This window comes from Coturnix japonica, chromosome 1, assembly GCF_001577835.2.
Source record: "Coturnix japonica isolate 7356 chromosome 1, Coturnix japonica 2.1, whole genome shotgun sequence".
NCBI classification, from domain to species: domain Eukaryota; kingdom Metazoa; phylum Chordata; class Aves; order Galliformes; family Phasianidae; genus Coturnix; species Coturnix japonica.
The window spans coordinates 70,615,257-70,634,188 of record NC_029516.1 but is presented as its reverse complement, the minus strand read 5'-3'; the positions used below and the strand labels follow the sequence as shown (position 1 = coordinate 70,634,188).

The 18,932-nt window shown below is 39.2% G+C and overlaps 1 protein-coding gene across 1 annotated transcript in view; it reads right to left on the bottom strand.

Moving 5' to 3' along the window:
* Window positions 1-18,932, bottom strand: part of TBX15 (T-box transcription factor 15) — an 86,044-nt gene that overhangs the window by 33,225 nt on the left and 33,887 nt on the right. Inside the window, exon 2 of the mRNA XM_015874154.2 lies at window positions 1,858-2,071. Coding sequence (XP_015729640.1) covers window positions 1,858-2,071 — 214 coding nt within the window. The remainder of the gene's footprint in view (window positions 1-1,857; window positions 2,072-18,932) is intronic.

The following is an 18,932-nucleotide window of genomic DNA, read 5'->3' as shown; positions in this document are numbered from 1 at the left end:
TGTGTTTTTGTGATCTTTGTTGTAGTTTCCAGGGAAATAAATAGGGGGTGTTACATTTGGAGTGACCTACATAGATTGCGTGGGTACAGTCAATGATTAACTTAATGACCGTGAAGACTAAAGAAATAATAAACATCTTTCTTCAAGGATAAATGATATGATTTAAAAATGTAAAGAATACATGGTTTGCTTGGTATGTTAAACTTTGCGCTGTGGTGCATCAGTTTTTGTTAGTGGAAAAACTGTCAAGGCTGAAGCTTGTAAATATTCTCTAACTTGCCACTTGAGAATGCCATTAATGGTTTTACAGAAAACCACATATTGAGTCTGAGAAATATTTCTTACAACTTATACAGGCTTACCTGCATCTATTCTCTAAAAAATAAAATAAAATAAATCAAAATACATATTATTTTGGGCTAATTAAATAAGTTTAATATCTCTAATAGCTCTGATTCCTCTGCCAAAACTCCTGAGGCTTCTGTGAGAACAAGTGTTAAACAATTTGTATAATTACATTGGCTCTGATGTTGCAAGTTTTTGAGTGATTTTTGTAAAGACACTGTAATTTCCCTGCAGTTTTTTAAGATCCCAGAGAGGTCAACTACTTCATTCAGAAAAGTTATCTTCATATCAACAAGCTCCGCTCATTTTGCTGTGCTGCTGTTAAGCCCATCCCCTCCATTTATCATAAAAGAATGAACTTCTTCCCCACCCCTCAAGAAAACAAAACAAAACAAAACAAACAAAACAAAACAAAACAAAAAAACAAAAAAAAAAAGGAAGAAAGGAAAGGAATGGGAATGGGAATGGGAAGGGAAGGGAAGGGAAGGGAAGGGAAGGGAAGGGAAGGGAAGGGAAGGGAAGGGAAGGGAAGGGAAGGGAAGGGAAGGGAAGGGAAGGGAAGGGAAGAAAAAATATTGTGGAAAATTTGCCCTCCACGTTTCTGCAGTAGGGGCGGAACAGCTCTCGTGACAGCCGCGCGGTTCGCTCCCGTTGAACAACCCTGTCCATGGTGCTGATTTTCTTAGCAGCAATTTTAATCGCAATTAAAATACCGTTAAGTGGAGGAAAGGAAAATTATATTATCACAAGCACGTGTAAAAAAAATAGAATATTTAATACCTTGCTATATCTAGAGATTTTGCAGCTAATTTCAGGTTGTGTTTGGTGAACAGATTCTCACCATTGTTTTAAGAATAGACAGCAATGAGACACTCGAACAGGAAGGCAGAATGACTTTCAGCATTTTGTTTTTGTTTTTGTTTTTGTTTTTGTTTTTGTTTTTTAAATCTGGCTGTTAGTGACCCTTCCTGGCCACAGCTGACATGAGATCATTTGCAATAGCAGAGGTAAGCACTAAACCTGCTCTTCATTAATACAAGAAATCTTTGGAATTTATCTACTCAGAACTGCAGGAATACATTATGTCATAGCAATGATGAGTTTAAACTAGGCTATGTGTAAGATTAAATCAGTTGGGTCATGAAGTGCTAACAGAACTAAAAAGTTAAACTTAAAAGTTCTGTTAGTCCCCAGATCCATAACTCGTCTCAAACTTAGTGCAGCCAGCAACAAAAAGACCATTTATTTATTTGCTGTTAGAAAGAGCTATCTTCAACTGCTTCCTACAGTTGCCATCTACCCTTTGGAACCACTGGTTCAAGCAGAAATTTGGAATCACTTTATTGAACTTCATAAAGTTGGTAGGATATGCAGCTGTGAAAATCTGACAATCATTTACATTTGTTCCCTCAGGTATTTATTTATGGGCTTTTCATGAATGAAAATAGTTGTTCGTTTGTTTTGTTCTGTTTTTTTTTTTTTTAACTACACAGAAAGCCAGAGATATCTTACCTGCCTGCTTTCGTGATGATCATCTCTGTCCCAATGTCATGAAATCTTTTCCAGAGGTCAGCACACTGCAGTTCTACTTGGATCTCCTCCATGGATGAAGGTGGAGGAGGCTGAGGACCTGATCCACCAGATGTAAGGTCAGAATGGGAGCCAAAAGAGCAAGATGTTCTTTCTGCCAGCACCTCTGTGTCTGACCCAGTGCTCTGTTCTGAGTCTGCAAAGTAAACATACCAGGTAAGACATTGCAGTTTCACCTGCTGTGAGTTAAAAAGGGAGAGAAAAGGAAAGCCAATAAAGGAAGTGCAAAAGAGTGATGCAACTGGCTTTTTTGGTATATGGTATGTCACGATTTATGATCTGATTTTGGTCTTTGAGCTTCCAACATAACATCTGGCACTCTTGTAAAGCTTTACAAACAGATTTTAAAAGATTCTCAACATAAAATATAAATAGTAACAAACATCACTGCAATGCCAGGAATGGAACACAGAATATAGATGAAAAAAAAAGGAAAAAAAAGTGAAATGAAAAATAATAATAATTGAACCCATAATTTCAATCCAAGATTAAATGGGCTCACTGGAAAACTACATTCCATTTAATTGAATATCCTCCCACAAAGCTATTCAAGAATTAGTTATTTTTAAACAACTTTTTTTTTCCTTTCAATATCTTTGTCATCAAAAATAATGAGCATTTTATATTTTCCTATTTGGCAGTACCATTTTGGAAATGTGTTTTATTTGTTTCTATAGCATTTTTTGGAACAATGTTGTTTCCTGGCAAAATAACCATGCAGTTTTTGGTGAAGAAAATGCTTCAGGCTTCTGAACAACAAAAAGGGAAGATAGTAAACATATGGAATATGTTACAAAGGAAAGCAGATGAAGAGAACTGCATAAAACACTACATGAGACACTCAGCTCACTTTAAGGGGGAAAAGTAAGACGTAATAAAAAAAGAAAAAGGAAAGAAAGAAAGCAAACAAAAAACTGAGGCTGGAGTATCTTAAAATTACAGACTGGCATGTTGAGCCATGTAGCCTCATCTCTGCCAAAATATCTCATATACCTTAGATAGATATATAGCATGTTCTATATTTCATTCCATATAGCACGTCCTAGATTTCACACAATGAACTTAAGTGGAACTTTGCAAATAACAGTATTTCACTGCAACAGGGTGTACACCCACATTACAACAAAATAATTCACAGTTCATTCTTTAAAGCAATGTGTTTACATTTAGAATCTGAGTTTTAGCAAATTGACACATGTATTACATAGATGACTGAGTTAGCAATAAATTGATGTGAAGTACTTGGTCAAATGTATCAAGAAGAGCTCTGTAGATTTCAAAGACAATACAAAATCAATACCATATATCATCTGCATTGATCTCCTAAGTGCATGCATGCCAGTGAGGGAATAGAACAATTATAACAATTCTATTATATAGAAACTTAGAGAGACAAAAACTAAAACATATTTAAAATGTGGTGAAATCACCACAGCTGTATTTCCTTCCATATCAACAAGTGCTAAAGACTCTTTAGTAACTCTTTAGAGGTCATGCAAGCTAGTTCTCAGTTTTACACTGTCTCTGAGACAGTATCTCCTGGATACTTGCACACCAGTGCAGAGTGCCATGGTGAAGATGCTAGGAGTGCAGATGTCACCTGCAGAACCCACACCCCCACAGAAACATTCTGGAAAACTGTTCTGCTGCAATGGAATGGACATGAACAGTTTGGCTGATATTATTTAAGAAACTCACAGCCCAAATGCCATCATGAAGCCTTTGTCTTCTCTGAGAACCTTATGTGGACTGGATAATAGACTTGCTTGAAGGACACAATAAACTTTGACAGAATTTAGGCAACATGCAATGTAGAAAATCTGTAGGACACTGGAAAGGTTTTGCATGTACCATTTCCAAATACTTTTGAACATGTGGTCCTTTATTTCTCTCACTGACATCCGAGCTGGGCTGAAGCTACAACAGATCTGTCTCTCCAAATGAATAGCATGAACCAACCAACAGAAAACCACTATGTGGAAATCAGTATTCCACCTAACACTGGTATCATAAACACAGTCTAATTCAAGATAATATGAGATAACCTGCTGGGATTCTGTGACAGCAAGCTAGAGAATCAGTGTGAAATTACAGAGGGGTTAAATAAATTTGGTGCCTGCATAAGAAGCCCAGTGATGCAGGAGCAAAGCTATTTCCTCTGGTTCAAATGATTCCTCTTCAAAGGGCTGGAGGACATAAGCCTGAATATGCATCATTTGCTTTTGTAGTGATGTTTAATCACTTTATCCTTTAAGAATAAGCAAGATTATGCTTCTTACATCACTTTAAGACCAATCTGTATACCTACTCATGAGATGAACCATTAACCAATAGTCTTATATCTTCTCGGAGTTCCGAAGAAAGTGAAGGTAAACTACTGTAGGACAAGTAAACATCTGAGATGGGACGGATGGAAAAACTTTTATTATAGAGCCCTTCTCCTTGAATGAGGTATTAATCTGAGGGTTTATATACAGATAGAGTAGTCTAGGACATATCATCTTTCTGGTTCAGGCACTTAGAAACTGTATGACCCCTGAAACAGTATAGTAAATGGCCAACAGATGGCACATGGCTAGATATTGTTCCAGAATCATTTCAGTATTTTCTGGACAGCCTTTCAAAATGGGCATGTAAATGGGGTCTCAGAGAACCCTGGGAATTAACTGGAATTTCATGCCATGAAAAAAATTAAATACCATTGGCTTCAGCCCACTCTCACAGATTTTATGCCGATATCACTAAACTGACTTCAGCAGAGCTTTGGGGGATGTTTTTGACTATGGTGGAAGTGGAAGTATAACCACATCCTTGAACATAAATTGCCATGCTGGCACAAATCAGCAACTGCAAAAGGAATTCACTGATTAATGATATGCCAACATCTACCCAAGTATGCAGTAGCGCATAGTGGAAAAAATAGTATCTTCGTTCATATTATAATGTTTAGTGCCCCAAAATGTGATCTATAGTACTGTAAGATAAATGCTCAGAACAGTAAGCTCTTCCCTCCAGTTTTGGAAATGGAAGAGAGGGAGTCTAAAAGTATGACTGCTCTTTGTTCAGTTTCAGTAGGTACTAACACAAATTTTTGGTTTTTTTTTTCCTCAGCCATTCCTGAGCGAAGTCCTTCTGAATGGTGACAGCCAACTGTAGACACTAAGTTCATTCCAGACCCAGGGAATTCAGGGAAAGTTAAGTGTATCTAATAAACGAAAATCATCTTTAGTGACAACCAGCTCTGTAAAACCGTGTGGATTTTAATAGGAGTTATCTACATATGTTAGGATTCTGCATCAGTGAAGGGGCAGATATTGACATCCACATGTGAGCAATGTAAGACAGATGCAGAGCAAACCAGTCTCATTACTTCATGGCTGCTGGCAGCTAGCACAGCTCAAGCCCCTCTGCTGCTCTTGTATAAAACAGGACAGGAAGAATATCTGAGTTTTCTTCTGACATTCACACTGGTAGGTTTGCTTACTCCAAGCATCAGTTTTAGTGTGATGCAACTTCAATAAGCTTAAAGATGTTATTTCTACATTACGTTGGTGTAAGCAGAAGGGATTATTTAGGGAATAGCTCCTGAAGCTTAACAAAAAAAAAAAAAAAAAAAAACAAAAAAAAACCATGCCTGTTATGCCTGTGAATGCCTTTAAGAAGAGATTTCTAAGGGTGTTTCTAATAGCTTCTTCTAGCTTCAAAGGGACAAGACAAGATTCCCTACCTTTACAAGATTCCTTAACAACATGCCTTGTAGGAGAGCCCACATTTTGAATCAGAGGTCCAGCTACAAGGAAATGTAGAAACTGTGTCCTGTATTTTTTTTCAGAGTTAGATCTTCTCTGACTACTGTCACAGGAATGCTCGTTCTTCAATGCCATGTAAGGTTGCACTCTGCCACTTTTGGCTTATGTTAGGCAAATAGCAATTGAAAGAGTTGTTTTTCTCTCGCTAGAATATGTTTTTGACAGTGAAGCTTGGCCTAATCTACCAAAAAGAGGTTCTTGCAGGAACTGTATTCCAAAGATCTTGAAACCTTCTAGCAGTACACTATTAAGAAGTTTAGAGAGAAGATCCATGAATGTCAGAAACATCCAAAATGACTTTCTAAGTCCTGAAATATAGCCATCTTACTGCCAGTGTGTGAAAAGATGTTCCCTTTCTATTCCCCTGTTGCATGGCTTCCTATTATCTTTTGTTACTGTGCTAACCACACATCCAGCTGGTACACTTCCACAGTGCCAGAGGAAAGGAAATGTCTTGCCCCTTTCAGCAAACTTGAGTCTATCAAGAAAACTACAAGATCACACAGAGAAGTGACACTCAGAATTTCTAGGGATACAGTGGCCATTACTGATATTATAAAAGAACACTGAGCAAGTTCAGATTTTTCTTTCTTAATCCTTTTCCCATTCCTGCTATCCCCAGTTCATTCTGGGAAATCTCAGCACATAATTTCTTTTGATCTAGAAATTCCCAGGCTTCTTGTTGGCAGATAAGAATTAAAAGACACCATTCCCACAAGCATAGTGACTCTGAGGTCACCATCCTCATGGAATTCCCCAGGATGATGGTTAATAACTCCAGTCAGTTTCCTGCACCAATGCTATGTGTCCTGGGATCAGAATGCTCTTATACATAAAAACAAGATGTGAGTGACTGCCTTATTTCTATAGCTGAGCACTCTAATTTTCCCTACATTTTTGCCAGTCTGGTACAAGAGACTGGTATGCAAGACACTGAAAGACATTAACTTTCTAAGCAACTTCATTCATGCATCTTCAGCAGAATTTTCTCTGCAGCTGGTACACAGCAGGGGTGCTGTGCTCCATATTTAACAACTCAAACAGAAAGAGTTCTGTTTAGCCTTTGACCATATCAAGAAGCTTGTGCATTCAACAAATGTTTTACTTCAAGGTATCAAAGATTGTAAAACGCAGAAGTGAGAATAAGTACAAAAAGCCTGCATACATAAAACACTACCTACCCAGAAATCTTAGTCTTTTCCTTTTCTCTCTCTGTTTTTTTGTTTTCTTTTTCCAACCTTATGTGTAGATATCTGATGTAGATCCTGTCAGATTCCATTAGCATAAAGATTTCTCTTGGGTGGAATGTGGCAGCTGTTACAAGCTGTTGGGGCTTTTGACTTGTTATTTTTTTTTAAGTTTTTTTCCCCCAACTGTTTATTTTTGTTTGTAAAGATTGTGAACATTTAGCATAAAAGGTGATTCTTCCTTCACCTCTACAGTGGATTTGCTGACAATCATGGTCTACAGGTTACTGAGGTAGTACACCCTCCTGGACATGCATATTCAGAGAAAACTTGGAGGTTGCCACTCTTCTCTGTGAACTCAGATGAAATAAGCATAGAGGTATGACATTACTGGAATCCAGATAGAAACTGCCAAATCCTACAGAAGTGAAAACACGCAAACATAATAAGACTGAATAGACTGGAAAAGTAGAGTTTGCCTAGCAGTGGCTGCTGATGCAACAACTTCAAAGATACAGCTGTTTTCTCCCTGATAACTAGTACATAGGCAGAAACTGAAGAAAGCCACCAGGAACTTCAAAATTACACAAGAGGTTCTGCAGCAGCAAAGGCAGCAAGAAAGCAGAGGTGAATCAAGCTGAGGTTCAGCAAAGACACTGAGATTATTAGAGCTGCATTTTATGCAGCTGATTCAGCAATTGCCTTTGCTGCAAGCAAAAGCTTCTGAGCATTTCCCAGGTGATTTTAAACATATGTACTCAACAAATAACACAAAGATCATTCTTATATATTGTATTATTCCCCTAAAATTGCTGGCATTCATCTATCATACTAATTGTGCTTTCTTTGAGCATTAGGCCCCATAACAATTGCAGGCTAGAATTTGTAATATTTATTACTGATAATATCATTTCTTTATTACATTAGTGACCACAAGTTGAAATCAGTTTCAAGATTTTCTAGTCTTAGGGCAGTATAAGCATGTCCAAACCCAGAACTTCATCAACACCAATGCTACATTTCAGTCTCAGACAGAATAAAAAAGTGTTAAAATAACTTATTTCCAGAACTTTTTATGAAACCAGAGAAAAACAAAATTACCTTCATATCAGCAAACCTCAAAAAGGAAAAACTAGAAGACAACTGTTATCTCATTTTATAGATGGGAAACTATTGTGTAACTGGTTGCTCTGAAAACAATGCCTCCTATTTATTTTCATTAAAGATACAACAGAGCACAATAACACTGTTTGATGGAGCAAATTGTCAGATACAAAACACTATTTTTCAACATAGTCACCACCAGTAGGTATGAATACTTGCCAGTGATGAACAAGAGCCTGCATGTCATTCTCATCAAAATCTGCACCAGCAGAAGTACTGTCTGTCACTGCCGCCACTGCTGAAATGCACCACTCTCTGCTTCACTGTGCTCACATCCACTGCTTGGTCTCCATAAACATTCAGCAAGCACCGATTAACGTCAATGGGTACAACTTTTTTCCCACAGAAGAATTCAGTGACACACCTTTGCCTGATCCTCAGCGCCATGCCAGATGTCAGCACTGTCAGACTGCCCCTTTGCTACCATCTGTCACACAGCAACAAAACATAATGGAATACTGGCAGGAAGTTTCAGACTCTACTGTTGTGTCACCAATGGCCACCTCTGATTACATGGACCAACATAATAAAATAGAAGAAGTCCTCATAGGTAAATAAAGCAACCCAATACGGTGACAAATGAAAACCATGAGAGACAAGATGATTCTGAAGTGAAAAACTCCTCTGGCACTTCACCCACAAAATTTTCTTCATTCATCTAAATCACAGTTTTAAAAGACATTTTCATAAGATTCCTTGAGCAGCTAAAGCCTGTGAAATGCACTCAAACTGATGGTTATTTGTATCAAAATAAAGACTAACTATAAGGCCAACATGACAGGGAATTATTACATATATATGGCAAACAACTAGGAGAAGAATATAAAGGCAAATAAGATGCAAAAACACAGTGGCTTTGGCTTTAAATGTAAGTTTTGCATCAACTTGATTATCCAATGCCAAGAACTGACTGCTTCTGCCTTGGGTTATTCCATATAAGATTTAACAAAGGGATAAATACCTCAGCAAAGTAAAAAATCACTCTGATTCGTTGGTATGCTCCAACTGCTCTGTTCCACTCCAGCAAAGGTAAACAGTTGTAAACCTGTTTTAACCAGCAAGTTAGGTTGGGTTTGTGGCTACTCAGTTTTGGCAAAGATGTACAAAGCAGCTGGAGTTTGCTAGTACGCTTAGCCTCCAAAGTTAACTCCATCCAGGAAAAAGAACATCCATCACAGTTTATCTCTGAAGTGATTTTTACTCTCACAATCTGTCGTCTTTTATAAGACCACACAGATAAAGAGAACTTACACATTTTGCCTACATACTGTTTAGGACCAGATATGCAAGTGTTCAGCTCGTTTCAAGCTGCATCATCTAAGGATGGAGATGCTGACTGCTGGGCTCTTAATTTATCCTTGGCAAATACAAATTCTCATTACAGAAGTGTAAGCTAGGTGGCCAAGAGTGCTCTGAGTAATTCCGTGGCACAGGATTTCTTTGTGGGCTTCATATTTAATCCAAACAAATTATCTTAAGAAAATTGTCCACAGCTTGTCAGTCTGCGCTTTAGATCAATCAAACTCTCACAGCCAAAAATGTCTCACTGAACAGCTGCCAATCAAAAGACTGTTTTATAAGCTCTCTCATCTTTGGATTGAGGTAATTTGTTTACTTAGAAGTATTTCATAAGCATTCCCAAGCAAAGGTTTCTGGTAATCATCTTTCAGAAGAAAAAACATCAGTAACAGAACTTGGATTTTTTATTTAATGTCATACTGTTGTCTTTCAGAAAACAAAAAATAACTTGGCTCTTCAGTATTTTGAGGAAGATGTAATTTGAAATTTCAGTATAGAAGGATCCAAGACATTCCTAAAAATCCCCAGGGAAACTCTGCAGCTGTCACTCAGCATTGCCTTAGACTGGAAAAGAAAGACAGCTCAGTAGCAAAAATTCAGAAAGGCCATATTCAAAATGGAAATGGTTTAGAAAGAGTACACAAAAAATAAGATTCAGTTAAACAAACAGATAAAATGAAAGAGTGTAAAACTCATTAAAGTCCAGGTGAGAACAGAGAATGTTAACGTTCAAAAATCTGTGAAGTACTAAGGAGAAAGTGGGATGTTATTTAAAGAAGAGGGAGGTAAAATTGATGACAACTTGAATCTGGCCAAGATCCTGAACTTTACAGGCTACAGAGAACTTGTCTGGCCAGTTTCCAAGAGTTTGTGTAAAATCAAAGAGTGGAAACACACTTGAAAACTAGAGAAACTTAAAAAAATAAGATACCACATATTAGATATATGCCGTATCCTGTAAACATAGAGCCATTATGCTTACAAATAAAACCATGCAACAAATATGTAGAAAACTAAACCAAATCCAAGCCTTGTGGCAGGCCCTTCCCTGGTAGGAATAGGCACAAGCTTTGGTACAGACTGTCTCTGGATTCTGATGGCTATACATATCTGTATATATTATATATGTGAAGAAAACATAACCGGCTCAGGACACAATCAGCACACAGAATTAATGCTGTAGAGACATCTGTTCTCTCAGAGACCAGATTAAAAAGTCCATAAAGTGTTTCCTTCTTTTGTAGGCAGGAACACTGCTCAGACAAATATGAAGACTAACATCTTAAATATTTGCAAGCTGAAGATACTTGGTGGCCTGCAAACCACAGAGAAAGAGACATTACGTATGTTTCCCTATACCATGATTATTATCGTGACAACAATATCAGGGAGCCAGCTAGCATCTTCATAATGAGAAATGTTAATGAGAAATGTCCAAACCTTTCTTAACTCCCACTGAGTAATTGGCACTGTGGTCACATGGCAGTAAGTTTCACAGTGTGATTACACGAGAAGAAAAAATGTCCTTTTTCACTTATAAAGACACCTGTCTGTTTATGTTTGTGTTTCCATTTGCTGTAGTGTTATAATGAGATAAACACCACTCCATGTGTTTCTTGTATTTCCTTTCAGAAGATAATGATTAGGAAACAGCCATGGAAATAGCTTTGCAAGATAAATAAATAGCTCACTCCAACTGAGCTGAAGTTTTGAGACCAAATTCTTTGCTTTATTCACAATCTACAGTTTTATTTCAGGAAAACAGAACTGATCAGACCAGTTCTGTTGGCTGATGTTTGAATTTGTAACTATTCAACAAATGATTAAACTCAATTTTTTCATCCATATGCTCCATTGTTCAAGCTTTCTTTCATCCACTGACCCACCCACACACCCCTTTCTGATTCAGGCTTTGGGGACTATCTGCTCTAGTGCGGTTATTACCCTGTATACAAACTTGTCAACTATAATACAAATCTTTCAATATTTTATTCTTAAGAAAGCTCTTCTGTGGCTCTAAGCATTTTAATTGCCTACTCTCTGAATCTCTTCTCTCTTTATTATATACACAGAGACAGGTTGGTTCTTCTAAGTCATTTATCTCCTAAGTCATTGATCTGCCCCTGATACACATAGCAGAAACTATGATATTTTCAATGACACTTTCCATCAGGATATTTCTTGCAACCTAGCATTCTGTTTGCTGTTTTGATTACCTTTATAGGCTGACCATATGTTTCCACTAAACCACTCACAGTGAGCCTGGGGTATTTTTCAAAAGTGATAAATATATTCCTCCTTTCATTTGTTTCACATGGAACAGACTCAGGTTCAAACCAGACAATTTTCCTCCTTCTTACTATGCAGTCATGTGGAAAGGGTAGAGCGAGAAGTCTCTCCAGAAAAACCAGAGCATGCTGATGAGCTCTAGCACTTCAGCAGCCATCACTGAACATTAAAACTATTTCTGTAAGTATGGGATAAAGCAGGGATAGGACAACAACAGAGGCTGAATGGGTTACAGCACTGTGTTACAAGACTATGGTGAGCAGACACTGAAATAATATATTAGAACCTTCAATCCAGCATGTGTTGTGAAAGGCAACTGCATCATATAAAATCAATTTAATTTGAAGTCTGACATACACATGCCAACCCTAAAAGAATGACAACTTCAGCTACATCCAAGAAGGCATCTCATATTAATTTGAAACAATTTTATTAATGTCCTAAAAATAATTTGATATTCTGCAAAAGTGCTTGTGAGGATGAGGTTATTCAAAAGTAGTGTTAAAGTTGTAAAAGCTTTAAAATGTGCAAAAGCCAGTGCTTCACATCCAGAGAGTGGTACCAGATACTGATGTTTAAGAACTTCTAATAAAATCACTGCAGTGATGAGCTGAAAGACAAATGGAGGCACCTGTATTTGGCAGAAGACAGGGAAGGGGATGCTGAAAGAGACCCTGGGTTAAGAGAGTGCAGATGACTTAACGCCCATACTTTGCAATTTGACCAGTCAAAATAATCCCACACAATTCTTGACACTGCGTTCAGAGATTATAATTCCAAGAGGGCTAGATGTAAGGAAACTGTAGTTAGAGATTTCCCTTTCATGTACAGCAGAAGAGGGAAGTTATGAGCTATGTTCTTCTTCAGCCCAACAGATAGTCAAGAAGAGAAAGGAGGAGGAACAGATAAACCCAAGCCTCATGCCCATGCCCAGCACATCAGGCAGTGCTGCTGATGTGGCCCAACAAGTGTGAGCTTTTCTTCTACAGGGATTCTTCAGGCTTACCCCAGCTCCAGTGCATCAAGGGCTTGGCAGCAAAGAAATAACCTTGAGATATACTACATCACCTGTGTTCAGAGTGGATTATCTCCTAGTCAAGCTTTTGAGGGCAACCAACCTCCTCAAAACATAGGAGAGAACTAGAACTGTACATTGCATGGCTTTTGAGCATTTTGCTCATAAGAGTTGATGAAAGAATGAAAGAGTTAAAAACAGTGGCAGAACAAGTTTTAGGGATGAAATGAGCTTCTTTTCAGAGAAAACTATTTAAGAACATAAATGTCCATAATTACTCTCATTTATGTATGATTACTATGCATAAAGGTACAGAACACCAAAAAAAAAAGACCAAAGGTTTTTCGACAATCTGTTGCCATACTGGGAGTGTGTACATATACTGTGTTTCAGTTCATCTTGGAAGAGTGATTTTGAAGCAATTGCCTTATAATCCCCAGTCACTTCCCTTCAGTTCACGTTATGGAGGAGTCTGGTAGCACAAGCAATTATTTCCCTCTGTGTGAGTCTAAACAAGAAGTGGCCCTCTGAAAGTATCCATGTATGCAAATGCTTATTTGCATCTAATCCACAAAGCACAGTATAAATTAACTCTCTCCTAAAGTCATACAGCATGGACACCAGGTCTTTAACACCAACCATTGCACTTTGCAAATGTGCTCCTGTTGGACTGTATGATCTGCTAATGCAGGTACTGCAGGCAACTGAATTACATAAAAGACCAATAAAATTCCACAGCTTCCACATACTTCCATGGGGAAACAGTAGCACAAAATTTGTGTTTAACCTGGAGAATAAGTCTTAAGTTCATATAACTTTTTCTTCTTCCTTTAACATCCATGCCTCCTGGATGTGCATTTGTGGCTCGGATTTTCCTCTTCTCTTTGACTGTCCTCAGCCCAGTTTCCCAAAGTCACATCCTGACACAGTCTGCCAACTGCAATACCACACATCCAAATCCTTTCGTGCAGTCACACATAATGGTTCCAGGAAATGCACGCTGGTGTACTTTGTTGACTTCCACTGAGCCACCCTGATTTACACCTGTTGAAGTTATGGACTTGAGAGTAATAACACCTACTCCGCACAGTTGTCCCACATGTGTGTATACTATTACCCATACAACAGATGCACCAGCATGCATGCACACACATATCCCAACATCTGGCATTCACAAGCTAACTATAATAACTCCATGAACTTCATTCTTTACAAAGCTCACTAACACTTCATCTGTATGTGCATTAAAGAGGTGCATAACCTCTTCCACTTCACTGAAATAAGTATGTGCTCTTAACCTGGCATTCACAGTCACATGCAGAAATACAACCAAGCACTTGCACTTAGTCTTGAAGCACTCATTTAATCCTTCTGAGTAACAGGGCTTGAATGGTTCTTGACATAAACACTTCACAGATGTTGCACATAATGTACATATAGACGTACACCTCCTTACTTTTCAGCCATACCTGTAATTTTGCCTACATGACCTTCCCTGCTATGAGGCTCACATTCCTGCTTCCTGGCTAGAAATCAGGAGTAAAAGTGATAAAAGAAATGAAGAATCACTTGCAAAGATCCAGGCACAAGTTAAATTAAAAACATACCTCTTCTTAGTACAAACTCAGCTTCATAATTCACCATTTCTGAATGTTAGGAAATTTGAATCTCATCAAAATCTAACCTAAAAGATATGCTCAGAAAACACGTGGGGAAACATGACAATTCATGTTTGGTATTTTATGTAAGATACCATAATCCAGAATACTTGTGCCTGCCTAGGTCTCAATTCCTTGCAGTGGAAACAATGGGATGCCCCCCTGTGCTGTTCTCAACAAGTTAAATTACAGCAACAGAGGCCGGAAAGCACAGAGCTTGGAAGATGGAAATTCCCTCAGCTTTTCCCACTTTCCCCCACACCAGTGTCAACACATACTAACCTAAAGGTTTTCATCCAAAACAGGGGTAGTAATTTTCCACGTATATGAATACCCACACATTTTCAACCTAGCTGAAGTAAACTGTTCCAGAACTAAACTGTCTCATAGCCCATTCTTTTAAACCTCTACAAGTATGTACTACACCTCAAATATTATGTGACTATTTTGAATTTATTTTAATTTTGAAACTCCTGTTGCACTTAGAAGTTTCCATTGAATAACTGTGCACAGAGAAAACCGAGAGTGTGCAACTGTATAAAAAAAATAGCTCATGTTAGAGCCCAGAGATGAGCAGGTACCCATGAACACCAACAAGCCAGGAGTCTTGATTTCTGGCAATCCTACTGATGCTTATAACTATTAAGCACATTCCATGTGAGAGTTCTTAATGAAAAAAAAAAAGGCACTGTTTTCTTATATGCAGATGGTTCCTCATATTCTTCCCAGACACTGCTGCAGTTTTGTTACCTGTCAGCTCCAAAGTCTCTCAGAACAAAGAAGCTATGAGGAATTTTAATTGCTATTGGGATTTCACTGTGGGTGGATTATAAATGCAAAGGCAGACAATGAGTTCATCTCCTCTTAAGACTTTAAACATTTTATTTCATCACTCAATTTATTATCTCTGTTGTTCCTGTGCTTTCTCTTATCTTATTATATACTTATCCTCCTATCTTATTACATACTTATCACTGAAACATCCTGTCTCAAAAATTCCTTTTAGCCCTTTAAATCCCTTTACACCCTACAACATGCAGAAGTCAGAGGGAAGGACTAAACTATAATAAGAGATCCACCAGCTTTCATGGGGAAGAGGAAAGGAAAGGACAGTCTCAAAACAACGTACTTTCCTTCCCATCTCAACACCTTCCCTTCCATCATACTTCATCATCTCCTTGTGTGGTAAAACCTGATGTGGAGCACAGCCCAGTCTTGCCTCCAGTGCTGCTGAGCTGGGCAGTGTGACTGCAGGAGGAGGCAGCAATTTCCTCTCCTGATGCAGTTGCAAAGCCCCATGATGATTCTTCAAAGCAGTTCTGTGACCCCTCTTCCAGCCTGGAGCCCAATGGGGGCTGAGAAACAGCTGGGCTTCTCATGTGCTATGGAAGGCAGGGAGAGAGAGGGCAGGGGGGAAAACAACGGTAAAACAGGAGTTAAAGAAATGAACAAGAGTAAGAAAGGAGAAAGCAGAAGTTGGGGATTAGGAAAGATTATTGCAATTGGCTTCTTGGTGTCAAACACTGGAAAGGGAGAATTGTTTGGAAACTACTGCAGTCTCGTGCCGTACAACTTTTCACAGCCACATTCATGTCCTTCATGATGTACTATTCTTTCTTTCCTTTTTTATCTTGTTTGTCAGACAGTCCTGCTTTCTGTTACTGGCTGAAGGTCTGTATGAGCAGATCAGATCACCTCCTGCTGTGTGTGCTGGGTAAGTGTGTACCTCTTGACTTGACTCAGCATCTTGCTGCCCATTGCCATTTGGTGTCAGACGAATAGATGAACATAATAATGAAATATAAGGTTGTTCCAAGAGGATTCTTTCTGCCGCAGGAAGTGCCCAGATTCTGGCTGGTGGGTCTGTTTTTTGTTTAAATCTTACAGCCTTTAAGTGTCAAGAAACCAGGATTAAAAAAACTCGCATCCATCTGCAGACCCCTTTCTCCCAGCTCTGGGCAGACAGGGCATCCCACAACATTCCTTACTACAGACATGGCACGGTGCAGGTAGGTTGTATGGAGGCATAGAGGAAACAAAAGTAAAAAGCATGTGTCTTAAAGCAACAATGTGCTTTTCTTGTAGGGAAGGCAGAACTGGAGACTAACTAACTCCATTGGTTATAGAGTGGGAGGATTGGAAAAGGTCACATCCATGAGGCATACTTTGTGTAATAACTCTCATGTTTCTAAATTGAGAGGTATCTACACATGGAAACAGCCGAGGAGGCTTTGGGGTTGCTAAGGTAGCAAGCATGATGAAGTTTTTGAGGTTTCTTTTATTTCAGGAGTAAAGGATATCTTATAATAAGTGTCAGTCAATAAGCTTCAGGGAGTATCTTCTATGCAGAGAAACCTCTGGCAACACAAAGCAAGTGTTCTGCACAGGGTATTGATAGGGTAACCTGTAAAGTCACTCCTGTTTCCATCCCACCTACCACCCCTGCACTCATCTGCCCCCACACCTTCAAAACTGCGCAGCTCAGATCTCTTCTTCCAGCAGCAAATGCTATGAGACAGCTGCTCCTGCCATTCAGCAAAGACACTGCTCATTTGCTGATTCGCAAGGCCCTCACTCCTTTATGAAACTCAGACAACCTAAATTCAAAGTCTTGCTCAAAAACCTTCAGCAAGTCCAAGCAAAACTTTGTTTTGAGGTCCACCACAAGTTTTCTTCTCAGCAACAGCACAGCTCTGTGCCGGTACCTCGCAAGAGTCCTGGCCTATCTAGGAGGAACCATGGGGAAACCATCTGTCTGAGGTAAGGTATGTTAAAAATTCACCCTTTGAATTCATCCTTCAGAGATTTTCCATGGCATAATTTAAATTGTTTGTCTGGCTCATGAAATTACCTTATAAATGGCTTTCTGTAGGCTTCTCACCTGCCATGGAACAATTTCAGCCGAACTTAGGCAGCACAAGAAAAGCTTGGGCCTTTTTATGATAAATTCATAAGATTTGTCATTTCTGGTGTTTTGACTATTATGAAATCCTTATCCTTGGCACCTAACAGTCTCATCACTGTTAACATTTGTTTACAACACTATTGCAAGGATAAACATCCACTTGTCACCCGAGCCCTTTGCTGCTTTGCATCCCTTTTTCTACTTAAAAATCTTCAGCTTTCAAGGACCTGCTCCGAATTTTCTATCCTCACCCTATTACCACAAAAGCCATTAAACTGCCCAATGCCAGCTCTTATTTGCAGCATGCTATGGGTCTCAGCAAGCGCTTCTATGCCTATTCCCCTTCTGCACAGGAGAAGAAACATTTGCATAGGTCACTGTTCTCCCTCCTGCCCTTCCTCCAGACTTGCCTACACTGTCAGGATTTGAAGCCCATGAGATACTGAGATTATCAGCTGACAGGTGACGTGGTGAGCCTGGGGTCACACAGGCACCAGGAGGCAGAGCTGAGACCAAGCTCACAGAATTACACCTTGTGTTTTCGGCCTTTTGTGCCTATCTCCTGCAACATTCCACTGATGCATGAAAAACAGTGTTTTCTTTCAGGAGGGAGTTTATTTAAAAGACAAGGATAACTTCCAGGTGCCTCAGATAAGTCAGAATATCAGCATCCATTTGTCATTCCCTGTTCCTTCTGCATACAGGACTGCACTGAGGAACTCAGGAACTGATCAGGACTCCAAACACGGAACCATTCCTACAGTGAATGCTTCCTCTGTCCCATCCCTGAACACTGACGCACTGAATGAGCCCAATGCAAGGACTGTGTATGACTATTTCACACTCGCAGTGCGAGTGGCACAGCACTCCACTTCAGAGGAACTGGAGTATGTGTGCCTCCACCTATAGAATGTTTGTTTAACTGCTATATTCAGCTGTTGGCATGGAGAAAAGCAGCCTTCGCGCCGCTTAGCACCTGACCCACTGTTTTTCTGATTTTGTTACATATCTTTCACAGTATCATCGTTATTTCACACTTTCTTTCACAATTCTTAGGCTGCCTGTGAGCTCGTATTGATTTACTGCATGTGATTTCCCCACATTTATTTATGCACTCAAATACTCCATAGCTTTTTATTTCAAAGGTTTGCAAGGAGCTCGAAAGAATCTGCCAGAAACTTAATGCTCTTGAGCAGAAGGTTCACACCAGTCAGCCATACAGGCCTGCACAGTCTGCCCAAGAATGAACAGACCTCTTTGACTTTACGGGCAGCGTGGTTGCCTTGATATTGCAAACCACGAGGAAACACAAACCCCTGTCAGTAGCACAGGCTGGTTTAGTGCAGATTCCAGTAAGTGCTTTAATTTCTGCACACAACTGCAAGCAATTCCACACAGAATTTGTCACAGAGAAGTATAACATGCTCTGTTCTCCAGCAAACCCAAGCACTTCATAATTATTTTAGTCCACTGTTGGTTTGAGGGGGCTTAAACAAGGGTTATCGTTCCCAAACACAAAACTGGACACATCCACTTCCACATGGTTCTCCCAGACCCCAGCCAAGACTGTTTCTTCATACCTGTGCTGGGCACATCCAGAAGACGCCCACGCTGAATCACACTTACCAGAACTGCTCAGATCTGAGCCATTCCCTCACAGAGCCTATGATT